At 38.5% G+C, this 20,869-nt stretch overlaps 2 protein-coding genes across 4 annotated transcripts in view; one reads left to right on the top strand and one right to left on the bottom strand.

Moving 5' to 3' along the window:
• The window catches only part of LOC148853291 (acetyl-coenzyme A synthetase, chloroplastic/glyoxysomal-like), a 46,377-nt gene extending 38,564 nt beyond the window's left edge, over positions 1 to 7,813 (top strand). The window contains exons 15-18 of the mRNA XM_088984634.1: positions 1,321 to 1,377; positions 1,555 to 1,645; positions 1,822 to 1,920; positions 7,408 to 7,813. Coding sequence (XP_088840760.1) covers positions 1,321 to 1,377; positions 1,555 to 1,645; positions 1,822 to 1,920; positions 7,408 to 7,593 — 433 coding nt within the window. The 3' untranslated portion in view covers positions 7,594 to 7,813. The remainder of the gene's footprint in view (positions 1 to 1,320; positions 1,378 to 1,554; positions 1,646 to 1,821; positions 1,921 to 7,407) is intronic.
• Positions 7,814 to 9,687: 1,874 nt separating this feature from the next.
• On the bottom strand, positions 9,688 to 17,386 carry LOC148853290 (heparan-alpha-glucosaminide N-acetyltransferase-like protein (DUF1624)). 3 transcript variants are annotated; one of them, XM_088986066.1, is made up of 13 exons: positions 15,197 to 17,386; positions 13,791 to 13,928; positions 12,938 to 13,019; positions 12,701 to 12,777; positions 12,499 to 12,605; positions 11,377 to 11,494; positions 11,163 to 11,279; positions 10,977 to 11,068; positions 10,806 to 10,872; positions 10,637 to 10,715; positions 10,462 to 10,553; positions 10,215 to 10,358; positions 9,688 to 10,079 (listed from the first exon to the last, which is right to left on the bottom strand). In XM_088986066.1, the coding sequence occupies exons 2-13, from the start codon at positions 13,923 to 13,925 to the stop codon at positions 10,053 to 10,055; spliced, it is 1,137 nt and encodes a 378-aa protein (XP_088842192.1). In that variant the 5' UTR covers positions 13,926 to 13,928; positions 15,197 to 17,386; the 3' UTR covers positions 9,688 to 10,052. The 3 variants fall into 3 exon arrangements, with proteins under 3 accessions (XP_088842192.1, XP_088842191.1, XP_088842190.1); XM_088986065.1 differs by lacking the exon at positions 15,197 to 17,386 and adding an exon at positions 14,364 to 14,797; XM_088986064.1 differs by lacking the exon at positions 15,197 to 17,386 and having other exon boundaries at positions 13,791 to 14,083.
• Positions 17,387 to 20,869: the final 3,483 nt, after the last annotated feature.

Here is a 20,869-nt window from a genome sequence, read left to right as displayed (position 1 = left end):
TCGAAAATCTCTCTCTGAACCCTTATTGCCACCACCTTCTTCTTCCTCTTCTCTCTTCTCTCTTGATTTCTGCTGTTCTCAATCACTTTTCTGCATCTTTTTAAACAGTCTGTTCATTTCAGAAGGCTGTTTTTCTTCTATGACATCATTGGAAATTGGAAGGAAGTGGCGGACTCAAATGTCAATAAGCAGCCTGTTATTCCTACCTGATCCCCTCCTGAAAGAGGATTTATAAAGCTTAACTTTGATGGGAGTAGCATGGGAGACCCAGGTATGTCAGGAATTGGAGGTGTATTCAGGGATGAGGAAGGTAAAGTGTGTGCAATATTCTCAGGCCCAGTAGGTGAGGGAAACTCACTAAGAGAGGAAGTAAGGGCAGTTATGGAAAGGGTGCAAAGGGCTAGAACCATGAATGTTAGAAAGCTAATCATTGAAGGGGTTCCAAACTGGTAGTGGCTTGGTTACTGGATGAGGAAAGTAGGTTGTGGAATACAACAATGAGAAGAAAAAATTCAGTTGGATCACAAAGGGCATGGAACTGAGAATACGGTGGGTGAAAAGAATAGCTAATTTGATGGCTGATGCACTAACCAAGCAAGGGGTTGGGAGAAATCTAACATTCTGGGTACAAATGTAATTTTTTAATTAAAAAGGGGAGAGATAAGAGGGCTTGTCTCTCTCCCACTTTCTCTTGTACACTTTCTTTTAAATTCAATGAAGTTAACAGTTATTAATAAAAAAAAAAAGTATTAGTGATGGAGAAAGTTGTGATTTGCTGATGTGGAAATTATCTAGAGACATAGGACTTCTAAATAATAGAAAGGAAAGGGGTATATGAAGTAGATTTGAAGAAATTTTCTGCTGAAGACTCTATTCTAAGTCTAACTAACCTTAGAATTTTTTAAGTTCGTATCTTCTGCTAGACCTGTTTGTTATTTGTAATTTTGCTGTATCTTGGGCATTATCATACTCTAATAGCTCAATGGAAGAAATTTTCAAAGATTTCGAATCCACTGCATTTGAGCATTTATTGATTGGCATGGATAAATATCATTGAAATTTAAACTAGGCTCTAACATAATGTCCAAAGGCCTTGAACCCAGTGTTTTTACCTAATCCTGATCTTCACTTTCTTATAATGGTGTCCTAGCCTCCTTTCCCAATTGTTTATATGAACATCTTTGTTTAATATATTTGTCTTCTTCTTCTTTTCTTGTCTTTGTTATTCATGAACTAGATGCATGCATCTTTTCCCTATAAAATCTAAATGCCCTTATCCATGTTGGTCTGTTTTTCACTCTAGTAATTTTTAATGCTTAGGGACAAGGATGGATACCATTGGCTTACTGGTAGAGTTGATGATGTTATCAATGTCAGGTATCTGGTTGGCTTTCAACAACTTCTGTGGAACTTACCAATATTAGATGAGAACACATGAGAACATATAATACATATACAAATGGAATATGGGTAGTTTCAAATGTGTTTGAGCTTGATGTTGATTGTATGTGTAATGTCCTGCATTTTTGTTTTATATATACATAATATATACAGTGGACACCGTATTGGCACAGCAGAAGTGGAATCTGCTTTAGTCTCACATCCCCAATGTGCTGAAGCTGCTGTGGTTGGTGTTGAGCATGAGGTCTCTCTCTCTCTCTCTCTCATGAGTACAAATACACACAAACACATAGAAGAAGACAAAAAGTTTTCTTATTTATTTAAAACAATATATCACAGACTACCTGTAGTATATACTTCGATTATGGAATCTCTCCTAACCTATCTTGTAATCATATTTTATGCTCTTCTTGCTCCCAGGTCAAAGGACAGGGGATTTATGCCTTTGTTACTCTGGTGGATGGTGTTCCTTATAGTGAAGAACTCCGGAAAAGCCTTACACTTGCTGTAAGAAAGCAGGTATTCATCCATTTAAATTGTTTATCTAACATGATACTAAACTTTTTGAAGCATGATATGTTGACACCAACAGAAGTAGTACAAAAATTAATAGGCCACTATGTATCCCAATTAGTATCTGAAGCACATGGTTGTAGTCTATCTAAAAAATACTTCTGGAAGTATGTGGTGGTTTTTTCACAACGTTTTAGGTTATGCCTATGCTCTTCTGTAGTCCTATTTGAGTACAATGCCATGTGCTTATTCTCTGCCATTCGTTCTGGTGACATAAGAAAAGTATTTTACCCAAGAATTTGAATTTGAATTCCACTTATTTGTCAAAAAAAGAATTTGAGTTCTACTTTTTTCATTTTTTTTATTACATGCATTAGAGCTATTTCTATTCCATGTAGTGGTAACCATGCGTGTATAGCACAAACACCATATGAAAGTGCACTTACATATTCCTCACTAAGATCTCTTCTAGGTTAAGAAACATGCAAACTCATGTATTGTTCTTTGATGAAGTGCTATCCATACTCAAAATTCATAAAAAGAAAAAACAACCAACCATTTGTTGACAGATTATCCAACTGATATGTATCCAATGACGATATTTGTGTTATTTGTGCAGCACTGTATTTGGCATAAAACAGGGTGCCTAAAAGATAGGATTCCACAAGAACAGAAATTACAAAATGCAGTCAAAGGATGTTGTTGACAGATGTTCTTGTATGTACTGTACATAGATTTAGTGCCCACAAGGGTATTTTTGTAATTTCTATACCACTTGTGTTGTACGGCTAGTATAGTATAAATACAAATGCTTCACTCGCATGAAGCAAGTTCTTTTTGAGGCATTAAGTCCGCCAGCCTCTTCTCTCTTCTTCCTTCTTCTCTTCCTCTTGCTCAACATGGTATCAGAGCGGAACTGTCCAGGCCTGGAAAACAACCAGCTGAGGTCACTATATTCCTGATGTTCGAAGGCAAGGAAGAGAAATCATTCTCCAGTGCTGCGGTTAGTCTCCAATGCTGAGTAGAATCAGCTTGACTGTTCAACTTCCTAGTGTAGAAAAGGGTTCTGCTACGAAATTTTTTTTTTCATCCTCCAGCCCAGGTGCTGGTATCTATAGTTGCTCGGCTGAGAAGACTATAGAAAACTATCACCTGATGTACGAAGAAGGGTTCTGTCTTGCAGAGAAGATGGTGTCCAAGAGTGTACTGCCTATGGTGACCTGATACTCAACTGAAGTTTTTTTTTATTGTTCTCTTCTTGCTCTCTTCGATGGACTGTTAATGCCCTAAAATCTGAGTAGGGTGACTGTTCGGCTACATTTTTTTTTCTCTTCTCTTGTGTGTTATTGCTATTCAGCTACTCTAAGTAACTGTTGATGCCTTAAACACTCAGTGACTGTTCGGCTGCCCTGAAATTGGTATCAGCCGATTAGGTGTGTGGTGAACTACCACTTTGTATTTCTGTTCCTACTGAGAAGTTGCATGAAAGTTGTAAAACTGTAGGTCTGTCAGACCTGGTTACACTGCAAGTGCAGTGTTCGTATGTTGTTCTGTGGACTCCTACAAACTGTAGGTCATACAAACTAGTATGTAGCTGCAGTGTTTGTTCTTGGTTCTCTATGAAACCGAAAATCATCAAGTGCCTAGTTGTAGACTCTAGCAGCTCTGTAAGGCAGTGTGTCTTGGGTTTTGTGTACTCCTAAACCTAGAATCATGAATAGTGAAGATTCAGTCACATCTGGAATCTCCACAATGCTGAATGGAATGAGTGGGGGCTGTGACCTATCCTTCCCTATGGCTATTGTTCCTCTTGATGCGTTAAATTACCTAGAGTGGTCAAGAGGGATCAAGTTATACATAACTGCAAGGGGAAAAATAGGCTATATAAATGGAAGAATCAAAGAACCACCTTCTGGAAATGCTGAACATGATAGATGGGATCAGGAGAATAGTATGGTTATATCGTGGCTCTTGATCTCCATGCAACCACAAATAAGGAAGAACTTCATGTGGGCTGAAACTACAAATGAGATCTGGGAACAGGCAAAATCCACATATTCTGAACTACGACACTATGCCAAGATCTATCAACTGCAAGCAACATCATCTACTTGTCAACAGGGGGAGAGAAGTTTATCAGTTTATTACTCTGATTTGACCTCTGTTTGGAAGGAGTTGGACCATTACCAGAATATTGATTGGAAGTGTGATGAAGATGCCAAATTGTATAAGAAACTCGTCTCACAACAAAGAGTGTTTGCCTTCTTGCATGGTCTCAATCCTATCTATGAATCCATCAGAGTACAAATTCTCAGTTCTAAGGATCTCCCATCAATTCAGGAGGTCTATGCTCTTGTCCAGTCTGAAGAGAGCATGAGAAACTTGATGAACAACACCGGAGGGGATGCAATTGTGTTGGCGGCAAAAGGGTTGGCCTCTACTAGTGGTGGATCTTCTTCCAGGAAAGGGGATCTCCAGAAGAAAACAGAAGATAAGGAGAAATTGTGGTGCACTAACTGTCAGAAGCCCCGACACACCAAAGATACTTGTTGGGATCTTCATGGGAAACCAAAATGGGCTCAAGACCTGCCTAAGAAGCAAGATTCAGATGTAATTAAAAGGCCCGGGCAACAAGTTACCAAGAAACACCACATGGCCAACATGGTTACTCGGGAGAATCAACCCTCCATTTCTACTGCGACTCAACCACCACATGGCCAACATAGCTACTCTGGATTTGACCCAAGGGAGGATATTGTGAACTCCTTCCGTGACCATCTGGAGCTTTATGGTAGAACAATTCGCCAGATGGATGCTCCTCCCACAACCTCATTTGCATTCACGTCAGGTAATCCTGCCACAACTTTCCATGTTGCTTCTCACAACCTTGACTCTCCATGGATCATTGATTCTGGAGCGTCAAAACACATGACTGGTATGTACTCTTACTTTCAAATTATCACCCTCTTTTCGGAAGAGATAAAGTGAGACTAGCTGATGGATCATACACTTCCATAGCTGATATGTCCTCCCTATTGCTAATGATCTTGACCTTCCTATTGCCCACAGGAAAGGTGTTAGGTAGGTTGTACACCAAGAATGTGGCAGAAGCTCTCTTAGTACCAGAATGGACAAATGCCAGGAAGGAAGAAATTGATGCTCTTCATAAGAATGGCACGTGGGAACTTGTTGATCTCCCTAAGGGAAAGGATCCAATTGGATGTAAATGGGTGTTCACTGTTAAGCATGGGGCTGATGGATCCGTGGAGAGGTATAAAGCTCGTTTAGTGGGAAAGGGGTTTACTCAAGTATATGGAGTTGATTATGCAGAAACCTTTGCCTCAAGTATAAAGATCGTTTAGTTCCAACTTTGTTGTACCTCTCTATGACCCGTCCAGACATAGCATATGCTGTTGGTGTCCTCAGCCAGTTCATGCACACACCTAGGACCACTCATCTTGAAGCAACATAGAGGATACTGCGGTATCTTAATAAGTTCCCTGGTGCTGTGGTGGCTAGATCCAGTGCTGAAGTTGAGTACCGTGCAATGGCACACGGAGTATTCGAAGGTATGTGGATAAAGAGTCTGTTGGGTGAGTTGGGTTTTCCAGTGGACAAACCCATGACTCTACTCTGTGATAACAAGGCAGCTATAAGTATTGCTGCTAACCCGGTACTACATGATAAAACAAAGCACATTGAAGCTGACAAGCACTTTAAAGCTGACAAGCACTTTATCAGAGAGAAAGTCATCATAGGCGAAATATGCACTCCATATATCAGCTTTGAAGACCAACTAGTAGACATCTTTACAAAAGGGCTAAACCATTCCAGACATCAAGATCTCTGTGACAAGTTGGGCATGATTGATATCTATGCTCCAACTTGAGGGGGAGTGTTGACAGATGTTATTGTATGTACTGTACACAAATTTAGTGCCCGTAGGGGTGTTTTTGTAATTTCTATACCACTTGTGTTGTACGGCCAGTATAGTATAAATACAAATGCTTCACTCGCGTGAAGCAAGTTCTTTTTGAGGCATTAAGTCTGCCAGCCTCTTCTCTCTTCTTCCTTCTCTTCCTCTTCTTTCTCTTGCTCAACAGATGTTATCAGGTTTGCTTAAGGTTGATCTAAAATATGAAATCTTGGAAAATTCTGGATTAATTGTTTCTCACTAATCATGCAGTTTAAGTTAGCTCTTATTGCTGGTCAGGAAAAAAGGCCTTATATTAGGGTTTTAGGTTCTAGAAGCAAATGATGTTCAATATTGGGGGTTTAATTACAAAGGTTGGTAGGAATGGATATTATTGGATCACTTGATGAATGGGTTGATAGATGAGCTCAAGATTCAGTCTTTATTACAAGGCTACTGTAATCTTAGTTTAAACATGAAAAAGAAGTGAAAAGGGATTAAACAGAATCTTAAAAACTCTTCATCATCTTGCAAACAATGTTATACCGACAACATATTCAATCTGTGTAGTTTTGTGACTTCTAAGAAAAAAATACCTGATACTAAGCAGTTCCTTAGATGATATCCTAATTAAAGTAAATTAGAAACTTAAATCCTGTGATATACTAATCAACCGTCAATCAATTGGTTATAGCCCTCCAACATTTCATTTGGTTTACAATGTAGATAAACTCAATTCAAAATGTTAACAGAACTGCACAATAAGGACAAGTTTTGACTTAACAAATAAGGCCACAGAAGTTAAACTTTTGACTATAGCTCCTGACAAACTTAACAATTCTAACTTTCTTCAAACATTCTAAAGAAGTCACACAAACTCAATTCAAAGTAGAGCCTCTAATTAGATCTAGTTGGATCTATGTTTTGGCACAGTTTTGTTCAGCTCATACATTAATTGATATCTATACTTTTGCAACTGCTACAAAAATATGATGGATATGAATTCTTATGAGAGATGAATTTGCGAAGGTCCTGTGGCCCAATAGGCTTCTTCTAAGTTCTAACTTTTCCTTTGGCTCATCGGATCCCTGGCTTGGTGTAATGACCTTCATACCCTTTAATTAGAAAGAAACCCCAACTCATTTATTGGTGATGGATTCCAACAAGCTTTAGGGGCTTGGGCATAATTTAAGGGATAAGAGTTTTATCCAATGTTTACGGGCCATTGCTTGGTATATGGTATAATCTTGTGCTGATTAGTGTGAGAATGTGACTGAGTCTGAGACTACCACTTTGTGTAAAAAAATGCCAAAGGTTGGGGCCTCTCGATTGTTTCCATTTAGGGGTAGTCTTGTAGAACTTGTATTGCAAAGCCTGTAGTTTATAATTGTCTATGGCCAAAGTTTTTACATCATTGCTCATTAAAACTCATCATCTTGTTCAAATCTTTAAAAGTGCTGCTTTGAAGCTGGGCGTTAAGTTGTATCCTTATTCTGGGTAAAATTTCAATTTTATGAAGCTTTATATGTACACTTTAGTTGATGAAGTACATTCTCTGAAACTAAAAGTTTCATTGTCAGATTGGACCATTTGCGGCCCCAGATAAAATCCATTGGGCACCAGGCCTTCCAAAGACAAGGAGTGGGAAGATAATGAGAAGGATTCTAAGGAAAATTGCTTCTAGGCAATTGGATGAGCTTGGGGATACAAGTACACTTGCAGATCCAAATGTCGTGGACCAGCTTATTGCACTTAGTGATTGCTAAAGGGCTGAAATGAAAGTACCCTCAACCCTTCAAGATGACTACTCCCAGTTCTGGTTCAGCGAATTATAAACTTGTAGAGTATCTGAATGATTTCACTAGTATTTTCACTAATATCATCATCTTTATCATTATCATTATTGTTTTCTATCAAGTTCCTGTTTTTGTATTTATTGAACTGGTCTGCAAAATAGTAATTGAAGGCTTCAATTTTGAGCTATCATTCAAAGTTGTGTTACTGGTATTTTTGGTTGTCATTTATTGGGGAAATATTGAGCCGAGAGTTTCTAAAATAAGAAAAATGGAGTTGAAAGAAAGCTTTTTCTTCTTTTTGGGAAAAGGATGTGTTTATTAAGAGGAGCTGAAATACTCGTACAAATTACGGGGGATCCAAATACCGATAGTCAGCTCCTGGCTCCTGTGAAGACTTGAAGACATTGTGGAGTCCGCGTTCTGTGCACCCATGGGTGCACTGGACGAATGAACACTCTGTCCAGGGGAAGCGAGCATAACGTTAACGGTCAAAGGCCCGTTAACATGGGTTTGGCGGTTCAACTGGACACAAACCGACCACAAAATGACAAAAGGTAGATGAAAAGGAAGCCCTCCCGCCGGTGGTTGTCCAAGTAGGTGGTGGTTGTCCAGGTGGGTGGTTTCTGTTGACACGAGAAGCCCTTTGTAAGAAGTAAAAGATGGGCTCGAGCTAGAGTTTGGTTCGGCTCGAATTCTCTTTGAGAAAAAATATTATAAAAATAAAAAATTATATATAAAAATATTTTTCATTTGGTATTTAAAAAATTAAGAATTATATTATTTTTATTATATATTCGAACTCAACTCGCAAATCTCACAAGCCAAGTTTTATTAGGCTTGAGCTCGACTTGTTTATTAATCGAGTCTGTAAATTGGACTCGAGCTTGCCTCGAAGCTTAATTGAAATCAAGCCGAACCATAAAGACCTCAGCTCGTTGCCACCCCTACTGATCACCTATTTATCTCTTATGTATGGTAGTCTTGGTAGAGGCTAGAGGACTGGCCCAACCTAAGTTGGGCTTGGGTTGAGGCCTTGCATAGCCTAAGCCCAACCTGTGCCTCGCAATGCAACCCTAGACCGTTCAAATAAATACATACCCAATATCTATACCCATCCACTAGTATGTATATGTGTGCGAAAGAGGGGGGATAATGCACACCAATGGGTATGGTATCTAACTGTCCATTACCAAACCCACATACTTTTAGGCAATTGACATTATGCCCTCACTAACTTTAACCAATCGAAAATCCATGTGAATTTAAATGAATACCAGTTGATTCGTTAGCAATTGATGACATGGCACCAGTTGATTGGTTCAGTTTTTGAGAACCATACCATAGTCAAACCATAGTCCACAGGAATAGATTTTCATTACGTCTCTCTCTCTCTCCCCCCTTAACTTTCTTTGATATTTTCGGTTTCTTGCAGCGAAAACTACTACTTATCCGGTGCCTGTAATTTGCTCAAGGGTCCCACCTTAACCAGAAGGTCCAAAACTACTACTTCAAAAAAACAATAGAGGAGAAATTAGGTGAGGTTTGTATTCGTAACCTAGAAGAGAAATAGCATGCTTTATAAGAACGATGCACAAAATAAAAAGGAGAAACTAGGTGACCCTTCCACTTTCATTTAAAAACAACTAAATTGAGACCTTAGCTACCAAAACCGGGTGGTGAGAAAGCAGGAAAAAGATCATAGAGAGGAAAGTTTGTAAATAATAAATATATGTACAATGTAGAAATTATTCAGCCCAAACGCAATTCATACTAAAATTTAATGTATTGGGGTTGGAAAGGGGAAAAAAAATACCAGCCTGTGTAAAATTACAAGCTGTTGGTTCAGGCTCAGGGGCCCGCCCAAGTTGCCACCCCTACTGAACTTCCATTGATGCTTACCCAACAAATACATTGAACTGCTGACTTTCATGGCTTCGGATAACGGGTATTTGTTATGATTTTGGTTTTGTTGGCACTGGTTTTGGAACCTCTGGTCAGCATTTCGGAGACATTTCAAGGAAAATGAAAGATATATAGTGCAAAATGCTCGAATAATGTGTGGTCTTGCACTAAAATTACTGGTATATATTCTTTCTATAAAAATATGCCAGTTTAGCTGAATTCTCAGCTCTATACAAAAACTCGCAAAAAGTGTAAGATGAGGGGGGCACTAGGGAGGCCAGCCCTCAGGGAAAAGCGATAAAGAGGTAAAAGAAAGATTGCAGGATTAGTAAGGAGAAAACATGCCATTGCCTCCACGTGTAGAAAAACTGGAACCCAGATTCTTTTCCCTCCCCATCAAAAAAAAAAAAAATTGGGAGGCATTTTTTTTCCCGAAGTTATGGCGATGCTATATATATAAAGGAGAGAGAGAGAGAGAGAGAGAGAGAGAGAGAGAGAGCGAGCAAAATAAGCACTTGTTGACCACATCATGATCCGATTCCAATAAGCCTCAACTGTTGAAAAGGTAAATTAGCCACCGTCAGAATGACAGTATGTAACGAGTGCTTGGAAAGTTTTAATTGCAAATCAGTTTTGTAACCCTAGAAAAAACGAGAATTTCCAAAAGAAAAGAAAGAAAAAAAACTCACGATGTTGTTTTCAGGCTTTTTCCAGTAGAATCCCTGAAGGAGAACTGGCAGGATGTTGCAAGCTGCAAGAATATAAATCATCAAAGCATGCATCCCCATCCACTCCAGTATCATAGTTGGGCGCCTATAGCCATAGACATCAACCTATACAAATAAAATGAAAAGATTCAAAGCACAGCCATCAAGTTTATCGAAATAAAATGTAAACAATTTCTCTTTAAGGCGGATGGGAGTTGAAAAAGCTTACCAGCACGTAAGTTCCAGTAAAGAGAATGCCAGCTGCACCGGCTGTAACACAAGTGTAACTAAATGTGTACAGGGCTTTATTCAGATGCATTCCTGAAACAAAGAGACATAAATGTTCAATAAAACAAACTTATTGTTGTAAAAATTTAAAGAGAGACAACAATTTCTACTCGTACCAAAAAAATCCAAGACAAAGCCTGTAACTACAAGACCCGAGGCAGGGATCATCCATTGAAAGATTCTTTCCTTGTGATCCTACACGTAGTTGAATAGTTAACAAAGCTAGTAAACAAGGGGAAAAGAAAGCAGTTTCTTTCATGAAAATTTTGTGTGAGTTGATAATACCTTAAAATGCACAATAATATGCCCATAATGCAACCCGATCAAGCAAGTAACAATGGCCATCACTGAACTGCAATGGACATCCATGAAGGTTTGTGGAATGTTTCAGATTAAGTTCCACAAAATTGAATGAATTCAAGAAACATAGCATGAAAACAATATTTGATTACAGACCTCAACAGTCCTTCGGGATCAAATGGGGCTTGGCACCATGAGGGAGCATCAGGAGGAAGTGGGCCATAATCTGGCGAGTTGATGCTGCATTGCTGTGAGATGAAAATACAAAGATAAATATTAGTTGAAGAAGGATTTATATCAAAGAGAAATTCAACAGTAAGTAGGTTTCAATTTCTTAAAAACCTTTGTTCGTGCATAGATTGGTCTCTTGTATAGATGCTGAAGACCCAGTATTTTACGGTCAATCATTCCGACAGCATTACAAGCAGGTCCTGTGTCACCTCGCACTCCACATTTCACCTTCATACGCAAATTGATATCAGAACATTTGCTACTAGTTTTAAAACCGAAGTCCTGGTCAACTAGCCAATCTATATTAATTAATTAAAGAACTTACTGAAAATATCTTCGGTGCAGCAGATGAACTTCCATTGAAAATTTGATACTCCCAGTCGGGAATATATAATCCATATAACAAGGTAAGGTATGTCGTAGTAAGGACAAAAGCCACCATCCTGGGGAAAGAAACAGGGTAGAAAACAATTATCATGTCAATCATACAAGCCTGTAGTGAAATCAGTGAAGAATTCATATGCACTGGCCATTTCATGTAAGCTTACTGAGAAACACAATGAATTCAGAATTTCAGACTTGAACCCATATCAGCCCAAGATTTTACCATTACACCAAGCCATGGTGCCTTGGAACTATTAAAATAATTACAAATAGTGACTGTTAATAAAAACAAGGGTACATTGCAAACTATGATTCCCTTCAATAACAAATACTCACCCCATGTTTCTCGTATTAATATTTATGATTACTGTACCCGTCTAGTCAACTCAAAAGGAGACATTCTTGACGACAATTGCACAATAACATGATTATCCCTAGCATTTCGCATATATATGCTAAATTCCTATTATGAAATACCAATTATACCCCAATACTGCCCCTACTCTTTCATCTTTAATATATGATGGACAAAAACCAAAAGAACTCTATCATCTTCCATTTAGTTGGTTTCAATGACATTTCACTTGAGCTGTACGTCCTATAGACAGAAAAATAAAGATGTGACTATTGATCTTTTTAAATATTTTTGATAAAATGTGTTACTATTAATCAAGTGTCCAAACAATGTATCGAAGCAAAGCCTTCAGACAAGAGGGCTTCTCAACCTTCAAAACGTGGCTAGCCTCTCCAATTAAAACAATTCAACGCCTTATATTGCTATGGATTCCATTCTTTTATATAAAATGGCTTGTTATTTACAATAAACCTGATTTTGGGGTCAAGTAAATCTAGCTTCTGAATCCACTCGTACGGAAAAATCATATGCATGCAGCAAGTAATTAACAGGTTGGACAGAAATAAATAAATTTAACATATACCACCTGGACAACACTCTAAAGAATGGCACGTCACAAATCACTATTACTCACTACCCACACTTTCAGTGAAAATTGCAAACCTTAATAGTGGTTACAAATACATAAGCAAATAGAGTATAACCTACCACTGATACCGATATTTCTTCAAAAAGGATAATCCAGAATCAACATTATCGTCTCCCTTGATCCAAATCTCACACAGCGCAGATAACAGATATGCTATTGCAATTCTCTGCAGGGAGACAAATGTATGAGATCAAATTTCCAGGCACTAACTATAAATCCAACTCAAGATAAATAGAATGACAATGATCCTAGTTTACGCACCTGGAGGACACCCATCCATCTAATTTGATTTATATCAACTCCATAAGTCAGATTGTTTAGACCATGAAAATAACCTCCTGGTAGATGAAAAATAAAGAAAAGGTTATAGACAGCACTAAATCCAAATACCCTGTTTTTTTTTTCAAAAGTATCATGGCTTACCAGTTACTACTCTCTTTTGGCAATAGGAAATAACAAAGTAAATCCGCTAGCCATATGAAATAAAGATTAGAGTACCTTGGAGCACAAGACCAACAGCGAATAGCTTCAGTGCACGGAGTACAGCCTTCTTGGTTGCATCAATTCTGCATGGCAATTTCTGTATGCAATAGTTATTATGAGCTGCTCAAAATATGATAATATTTATTAATTTTATACAGAACTACAAAAGAGGAAATTCCACTCCCTTTTTTCTTCGGTTCTCAATCTTCCTCTTTCCATTTAAATTATCTTAGTTGGTAAAAACCTGCATTGCTTGAGTTGTTTTCATGGACTCTTTCACATGGGTTTGCTAGTTGAACCGTTTAGAGAATTTAAACGACTCTAGTGGAAGAGTTCATTAAACCGTTTAAAGAATTTAAATGACTCTAGTTGAACCGTTTAGGTCAGATCCCAACCCTTTATTTTTTTATCAGCAATATGAGTTCAATAATCAATCATTTCTCTCCCAACCCTCTACTTTTTATATCAGCAAAAGAGCTCATTAATAAATCATCTCTCCCAACCTTCTATTCATGGAGAGATTCATCCAAAAATCACTTGCCATGTGTTCAAATAAAGCACTAGTGCCTACACCATGCCCTACACCTCGATACCCCACCTTGTATTGGGCTGTTTTCCCATGTAATGCCATATCTTGATGCAAACCCATTATGATCTGAAGTTTCAAAACCGTCAGTAACCAGAAAAAGAAGAGAACAAAAAGTCACTTTCCATATGGCAATGATGCACCAAACAAGTAGAGCATTTTAGGCCATTATCTAAGTATTGTCGGGCAACTGAAACTGCATTGAGTTCAGAGAATGTTTCTCAAATAGGTTCTTAAGCCCTCAAAGATATGGGTAGAGATGAAGACAGTCTAAGTATATACCTTATACGCAAGTGCAAGTGATAGTCCAACAATGAACAAGAAAAATGGCATGACAAAATCTGCAAGCGTTACGCCATCCCACGGTGAATGATTGATTGATGGAAATATTCCACCAGCATCATCGACAAGAATCATTAGCTGCAATAATAACAACAGAAGTAGAGGATTATAAGAAAAAAGTACATTGTCATAGGTTGTTTGATATGTTGACATGGTTAGCTGCATAAGATCTCGAGATACTGAAAGAAACAATGAAGTATACGTTATGAATCTTATGACATCTCTCATGTATGATACTCTGGATTGGGTCATAATATATTACGTTTAGGGCCTCATAATATGCTTATTTTCTTTCCCAAAATTAATTCATTAAATCATATTTTATCCCATTTGATGGCGGATTTAGAAAAAAACAACTGCTTATAGGGAAAAAAATGCAGGAGACTTGCAAAGCTGCCCCTGAAAAATCAGGACTAAATAATTGCTCTGGATACAAAAATGTTAGGAGGTCAATGATGCTTTTTTTTTTCCTTGAAAGCCAAAGATGGACTTTGAAGATCCATAGGTGAGTACCTTGTATCTGTATGCAAGCCTGTATAGGTTTTAACCCGGAGGCATTTGAGGAAAGAGAAATAAGACAGTGGAAGAGTGGATATATGAGCTGGAATTTAGAAGCAGGAATGAAGAATGTCAAACAAAATGAATGATAATAGCGAGGCTCATATAGGAGGAACATAATAATTAACTGCATTCTGGAATAGAGCCAAAGTAAAGGTATCTCATAATGAAAGCGAAGCGAATACTATATTTGTAGATGAGTCATATGCAGAGAAGGAACAAGCTGGAATAGGTTTTGTGACATTGAATCCTAATGGCAACTTTATTGCAGTAGTAGGCCAAAGATGCAGAGCACAAGGAGCAGAATACGGGGACGGATGAACATCGCTACGTGCGTTTAAGTAGGCTATAGCTTTTGGAATGTGAAAAATCCAAATGTTAGATTCTGCGAATTTGGTAGCTTAATTAAACAAGATATTGAAGTGTGTTCGTTGGATGGAGCAAACACTGACCGAGGAAATTATGCGAATATCTAAGTTTTTGCATCATGTAAATCAAGTAGGAAAAGATATGGAAACATGGAATACATTGAAAGTAACCACCACAGTGGCAATGGCATCACTTTTTTGGCCCAAGTACAGTGTTGGGGCACAGTATAAATTATGTCATCCAAGGTGAATTACGGAAGACTATAAGGTCTAATCAAAATCAAGAGTTCAGAGAAGAAAGATGTTATAATCCACGCACCGAACACTGAACAATTACTCGTACAGTTGTGGTCACACTCACCTCCCTAAAATTGTCATCTCATAGAACAGGAAATTGCCTTAGAAGCAAATCTTGCCTACCTTTAAATTATAAACTTGATCAACGCAACCCAGTCACCAGTCACTTGACTTCCACGCGTATCTTCACTATCTGTTTTTGTTCAACAATTCGAAAGTGACACTTCCTACTCGGTGGTTTTCTGACTAGGTGAATAAGTGGGATATTTTTACCCCTATTCCCAGTGGCTCTCCTTTCCTATTCACAATCCAATAGGAACCCAGTTTGCATTTTTTTTTTCTTTGGCACTTTTCGCTGTCTGCTAATAAATGGACAAAATGTGCCGCATGTTACAACCCTCCATGTGGAACTGAGTGGAGCATCCAATAGCCTACTGTGGTACGGGCTGAAGGTAAGATAAGAGAAAAAGCCTTCTAGCAATTCCATAGGGTCCTCTCACATGAAGGGCACACTTCTCCAACTCAAGGCGGACATGGGCATCAGTTAGAATCCAATGCAGGGAGGACCCTCTTCTGTATCGAACACCTTTTGCAAAACAAGTTGCATGATAGAAAAAATGGGAACAGTATATCATCATCAAAGCTTCTTGATATCTGACTTAAAGATGGTTTTTCTTACGATAGAATGTAGACACCTGGACCACATCTTCTAGGGCCCTGACTAAAAGGGCCAAAATACTCGATTCTAGCTATCCGTGGTCTTGCGAAGGGCGGACAGGAAAGTGGCCTCTCTCAAATTGTAAAATAATTTTAACTAAAATATATATAGGAAAAATAAATAATAAAGCATGGGACAGGATTTCGTGATTTTTTTTTTCATAAAAGCAAAGAGAGAGGAAGGGGGAATATTGGATGAAAAGAATAAGAAGCAACCGCAATTCATGATTTTTTTTCATAAAAGGAAACAGGGAGGAAGTGGGGATTTCGGATGGAAAGAATAAGCAGCAGCAGATATTCAATTCATAGCTTACAAGGACCGCACCAACACCGACGCAAGTCGATTGTTAGTTTTGGAGCTGGACAACCAAGGATCCATAATTAATACAAGACAGATGAATTGGTCACCGGGGGCCCGGGCACCAACATGTACTAAATATTTAAAATGCCTTTCTCAAAACAACAAGGTAAAAAAATTGTATTTTAGATAAACAAAAGAAGAGATAGGACGACTGTGTCTGGACCCAGGAACCAAGCACGCGATGATATGATGAAAGATAGGTTACATACATCTCATGCCACAGATACTCTGTACTAGTCATCAGTGGCCAATTGTACAGGGTACTGGGCCAGACTGAGAAATCACGTCTTTCCTTCCAATTCAGTTCAAGTCACTAAACGCTAACGCAAAATGCAGCAGCACCTACTTGGCGTGTGATGAAACCTATAAGAGAGATTGATAAGAAGGGTTGCCTTGTACTCCTCCCCTCTCGAACGAGGAACCATCTCCCAACTGACGGGTCAGAGTCAGACCCACCAAGCAATTAATGACAGAAAACTTTCCACCCTAAAATCTGCCAAATTAACTACACTAGAAAATAATAACTGATATTCCATCTAAGGTTTCTTCTCCTTGTTATTCGATTTGTTTTTATGGATTCCTGTATTATTTGTTTTGACCATCCAAATATTTTCTCAACGAAAAGCAAACTAACCAATAATAATGGGGATTTTTATTTTTTTGCATAAAATTCCCCTAAAAATAATCACCGTCATCCATCGAGCAAATGAATGAAGACAAACCAGGTCTTTACTCTTGCTGTTTTTTATTTCACGGCTGGAAGACACTACACACTTCCCTATGATGACAACATGACCTTTTAACAACAAACAGAGTATCGACATGAATGTATTGTACGAACCAGCTATTACTATTACTTTATTATTATTGTCCCTAAAAAAAAAAAGGGATAAGTGAACTGCAAATCTGCAATCGACCTCAGAAATCTAAAATTCCGAACTTTTCTAATAGCCCCTATAAACCGCATCCTGCCCGTAAGTTTGACATCAATCTACGGGCAAGATTCAAGAAGACGCGGTTTGAATCCTTGGAGGATTTAAGAAGACGCGGTTTGAGCTTTGAAGATTGAAGAGGCGTTGGATGTTGTTGGAAGTTTGAAGTGGTGGGGGTGGGTAACCTTTGCCTTCTTGACCAATAGTCGGCAAACCTAAAAGAAAAACTACCAAGAGTCAGGGATGGGTATCAGAAGACTTTGTCAAACGTGAAGTAGTCTTCCTACTACACACACTTACAGCACTCTTTGCCTTCTTGACCCTGCGGTAAGTAACTGGTGTGTTTGTATGCTAGTGTGACACTGACTCAACAACAAATCTCATGCGCAGCTTCTACAAAACCACGTGTATTATCGTATTATATATACACTTGGAAAGTACACGTAAGGGCATATCACATTATATTGTGATGGCCGATGGGCGACTACCAAATCAAGGCCAATATTCCAATCCATCCGCTCTGATGAGTCTTAAACTCTGAACTCTGAAGGGGCACTTCCAAGTAAAAACTAATATTATATTTTACATGTAAGATGCCGTACGTGTGAGGGAGAAAGAATAACCTACGTATGGTATGTATGGTCCCCGGTGCCGATAATGGCGAAAAGATAGATTCCGGCATCCTTCTCCTCTCCTTTTATCAGCTCGTACATCGTCATCCCAATCACGATGTCTCTCGGGCCCAAACCAACCAATCAGACGTTGAAGAAAGAAAGATCGATCCAAATCCAAGAGAGAAAAAGAAAACCAGGATTCAGAGGAAGGAGAAGCAAAGGCGGATTTTTGCAAGATCCCAGAAATCGAGAAATGCAAGAGAGATAGATAGCCGTCTAGATCAGAAACAATAGAGAAATCGAGGGAACTCCCCTGGCATTATTGAGGCAGGGGGAAGAGAGAAGGAGATATATAACCAAACCGATTATTGTTTGTTCCTTTTTTTCTCCCTCTACCAGGATCTACAAAGGACTTTGACACCCTTTGAAGAATCTGGGAGAGGTTTTCGGTTGGAAGAGAGAGAGCGTTCAAGCGCCTCTCTTCTCTCCGTCTCTTCCCTTCTCTCTTGTTGTTCTTTAACCTCTTCTGCTCTCTCTCTCTCTCCGTTTTATATACTGCCTTGTAGCCGTGAAACCCGCAAGAAGCAGATTTATCACAAGTATGAGATCTATGGCTCTTCTCTCTCACACCCTCTCTCTCTCTCTCTCTCCCCGTCTCCAACCCCTACTCCGAAACCCATATTTATATATTACTATAATTAGTAATAAAATATCGAAATCATGGGACATCTGTGGACAAATTATAATATAATTGCCAAGGAAAGGATAAATTAAGTAATTACACAAGTATCCTAATCATTCTCATTACAAAATACCCGTGCCCGTGCCCGAAACCGAATCCGAACCCTCAGCATACACGTGCCAGTCGTTAATTTATTTAGTTTTTAAGTTTGCTTATAATCATTTTATTACCCTATTTATTTTTACTGAGCAACAATAACAACATATATATAGCCTTGGACCTTGGGCCTTGGCCTTGTCACCATGTGTTTGTGTGCATATGATATATTGACGCATGACCGAACTCAAGATGGGGGCCCACTGGATGTTGAGAGACTGGCATCGTGGCACGAGTACTTGCCAATAATAATATGCCATGAAACGGAAGACAGTGCAAGTGGAGAATCTGAAAGAGTCTGATGATAACTGTTGACTCCAACATGACTGATTCAACCCAAACCTGTAGACAGTGCAACTGTGCAAGAGGGAGAGTCTGATCTGATAACTGTTGACTGCTTGGATTGGATGACTGAATCAACAACCTCAGCCTAATTGCTGATCCATGATATTATAGCAACTGTGCAAAAGGTTTCTTTTTTTTTCTCTTTTTTCCTTTTTTATTTTTTGTTGTATATTATCATAACAAAAGGTTTCTATAATTACTGATCCATAATATATGCAAAGTGGTCAAATTTAATTTTATATATTGTGTCCTTCCTTTAATAGCAAATCAAATCCAATTATAATTTCTAAATTTAAACTAATTAAAGACCCATTAGAAAACAAATTGAAGTTAATCTTCTAAATCAACTAAACAACTTCAGCCTAATTGCCTAACACTCGTGTACTCAAACAAAATATAATAAAAATACATGGAAACAGCGGCTACCGTAATGTCTTTGCAATAGCTTATCTGGATTTTGGACCACGCAAACTGAAATCCGATTCTTTGTTTCTTCAGCCAACAAAATACAGAGGCACCTATTCATCCACCACTCAAAACCCGTTTTTTTGTGGCTTAAAGGGAGGGAAAAAAATAAAAATCCTCAGACGTTTGATAGTTGCGGCCACGGATACTTTACCTTCCGGAAAGAAAAAGCCAGAGAGATGGGCGTGCATACTGCATACGCAGGCCGGTGGCCGGTGGGTTGACATTTTTTTTCTTTTTTTTGGATTTGTATAGTTCAGTCCCACCACTAGGGTGGAGCTAAGATTTCTAGGCCGTAATCCGTAGAGACGTAGGGTATCTGTTGTCTTACTTAACATAACACATGGTTCAACAGACAACAATCAGCATTAATTCATTCCTCCTCCAATGGAACCGCACTCTTTCTGTATTTCATGTGATTCAAGGTGTTATAATGCATTGAGAAAAAGAAAAGATTAGATTTGATGGCACCCTCTAATTCGTATTTCCAGAATAAAGAGTCTTTATATGGTCATGGAATCTTTCTTTCCTTTTTGGGAGCCTGGATTATGGATAGAGATGGCCGAGGTCTTGATATCATTTCTGTGGTGCAAGTATTTTTACTAGTTACTTTTAAATTGCTTGAAAGGGCAAAACGGGATGAACGCTTAAAAAATAAAGGACACAAAAAGACAGAAACGGTGGGTGCGACGCGCAGACAATGGAAAAAGGTCAAAAGCAGGAAAATATCTTAAATTTTTATTTGATAAATAAAAGTGTTAATAAATTTATTAATAAAGGCTTCCTGCTTCCACATGAATTGACTGAAATCACCAAGTGTCAACTTATATAGATACCAGCCGAAAAGTAGGGATGGCATTTCAAGGTCCACTTGACCCACTTTAGTTTTAGAATTTTGTGAACTTAACCATTCTAACTATTCCATAAACCGTATTTAGTGCTTTTGTTGGTTGTTGATACCCAAACTGAAACAAATAGAATAAAGGGTAGGGGAATAAATACACATCCTTACATGGTAAATATAGACCATGGGATGGTATACTTTATACCACACAAGACTCTTGCTTGTGAGTTGTGGCAATCCAAGTATTCTCGTCAAAACCCTTTTATTCCTCGAGCAAATGTGATTTTAAGAGCCAAAGGTGGTGGGTTAGGGACAATAAATTAACCAAATAAATTATAGCTTATCCTTCATATGCGACAATAAAAATTTAGAAGCCAAATTATCTAGGAATGGCGATCTAGTTGCTTTCTACTGGATCTGATTTGGCTTTCAGTCAGATAGCGGATGAGGTGGATCTGTAAGGAGATGATAAAAGTACGCAGGGTGGTTAGTCCGACTAGGTTTCTCCGATGCTTAAGTTAGTATACTTGTTGAGAGCTGAAATAGCTTGAGAATATAGAAAGCTAGAGAGCAAAGAAATCATGCATACCTTGTGTCCTCAGGGTTGGAGCCTTTAAATAGTGAAGTCCTCGCGGGTTTCGTGGAGCAGTTCTGGGATCCTCGTTACGGCGAGGTCCATT

This window comes from Nelumbo lutea, chromosome 4, assembly GCF_056320005.1.
Source record: "Nelumbo lutea isolate HS-2025 chromosome 4, American lotus-T2T, whole genome shotgun sequence".
NCBI classification, from domain to species: Eukaryota; Viridiplantae; Streptophyta; class Magnoliopsida; order Proteales; family Nelumbonaceae; genus Nelumbo; species Nelumbo lutea.
Note: the sequence above shows the minus strand (reverse complement) of the source record. Positions and strands in the feature narration are given on the sequence as shown.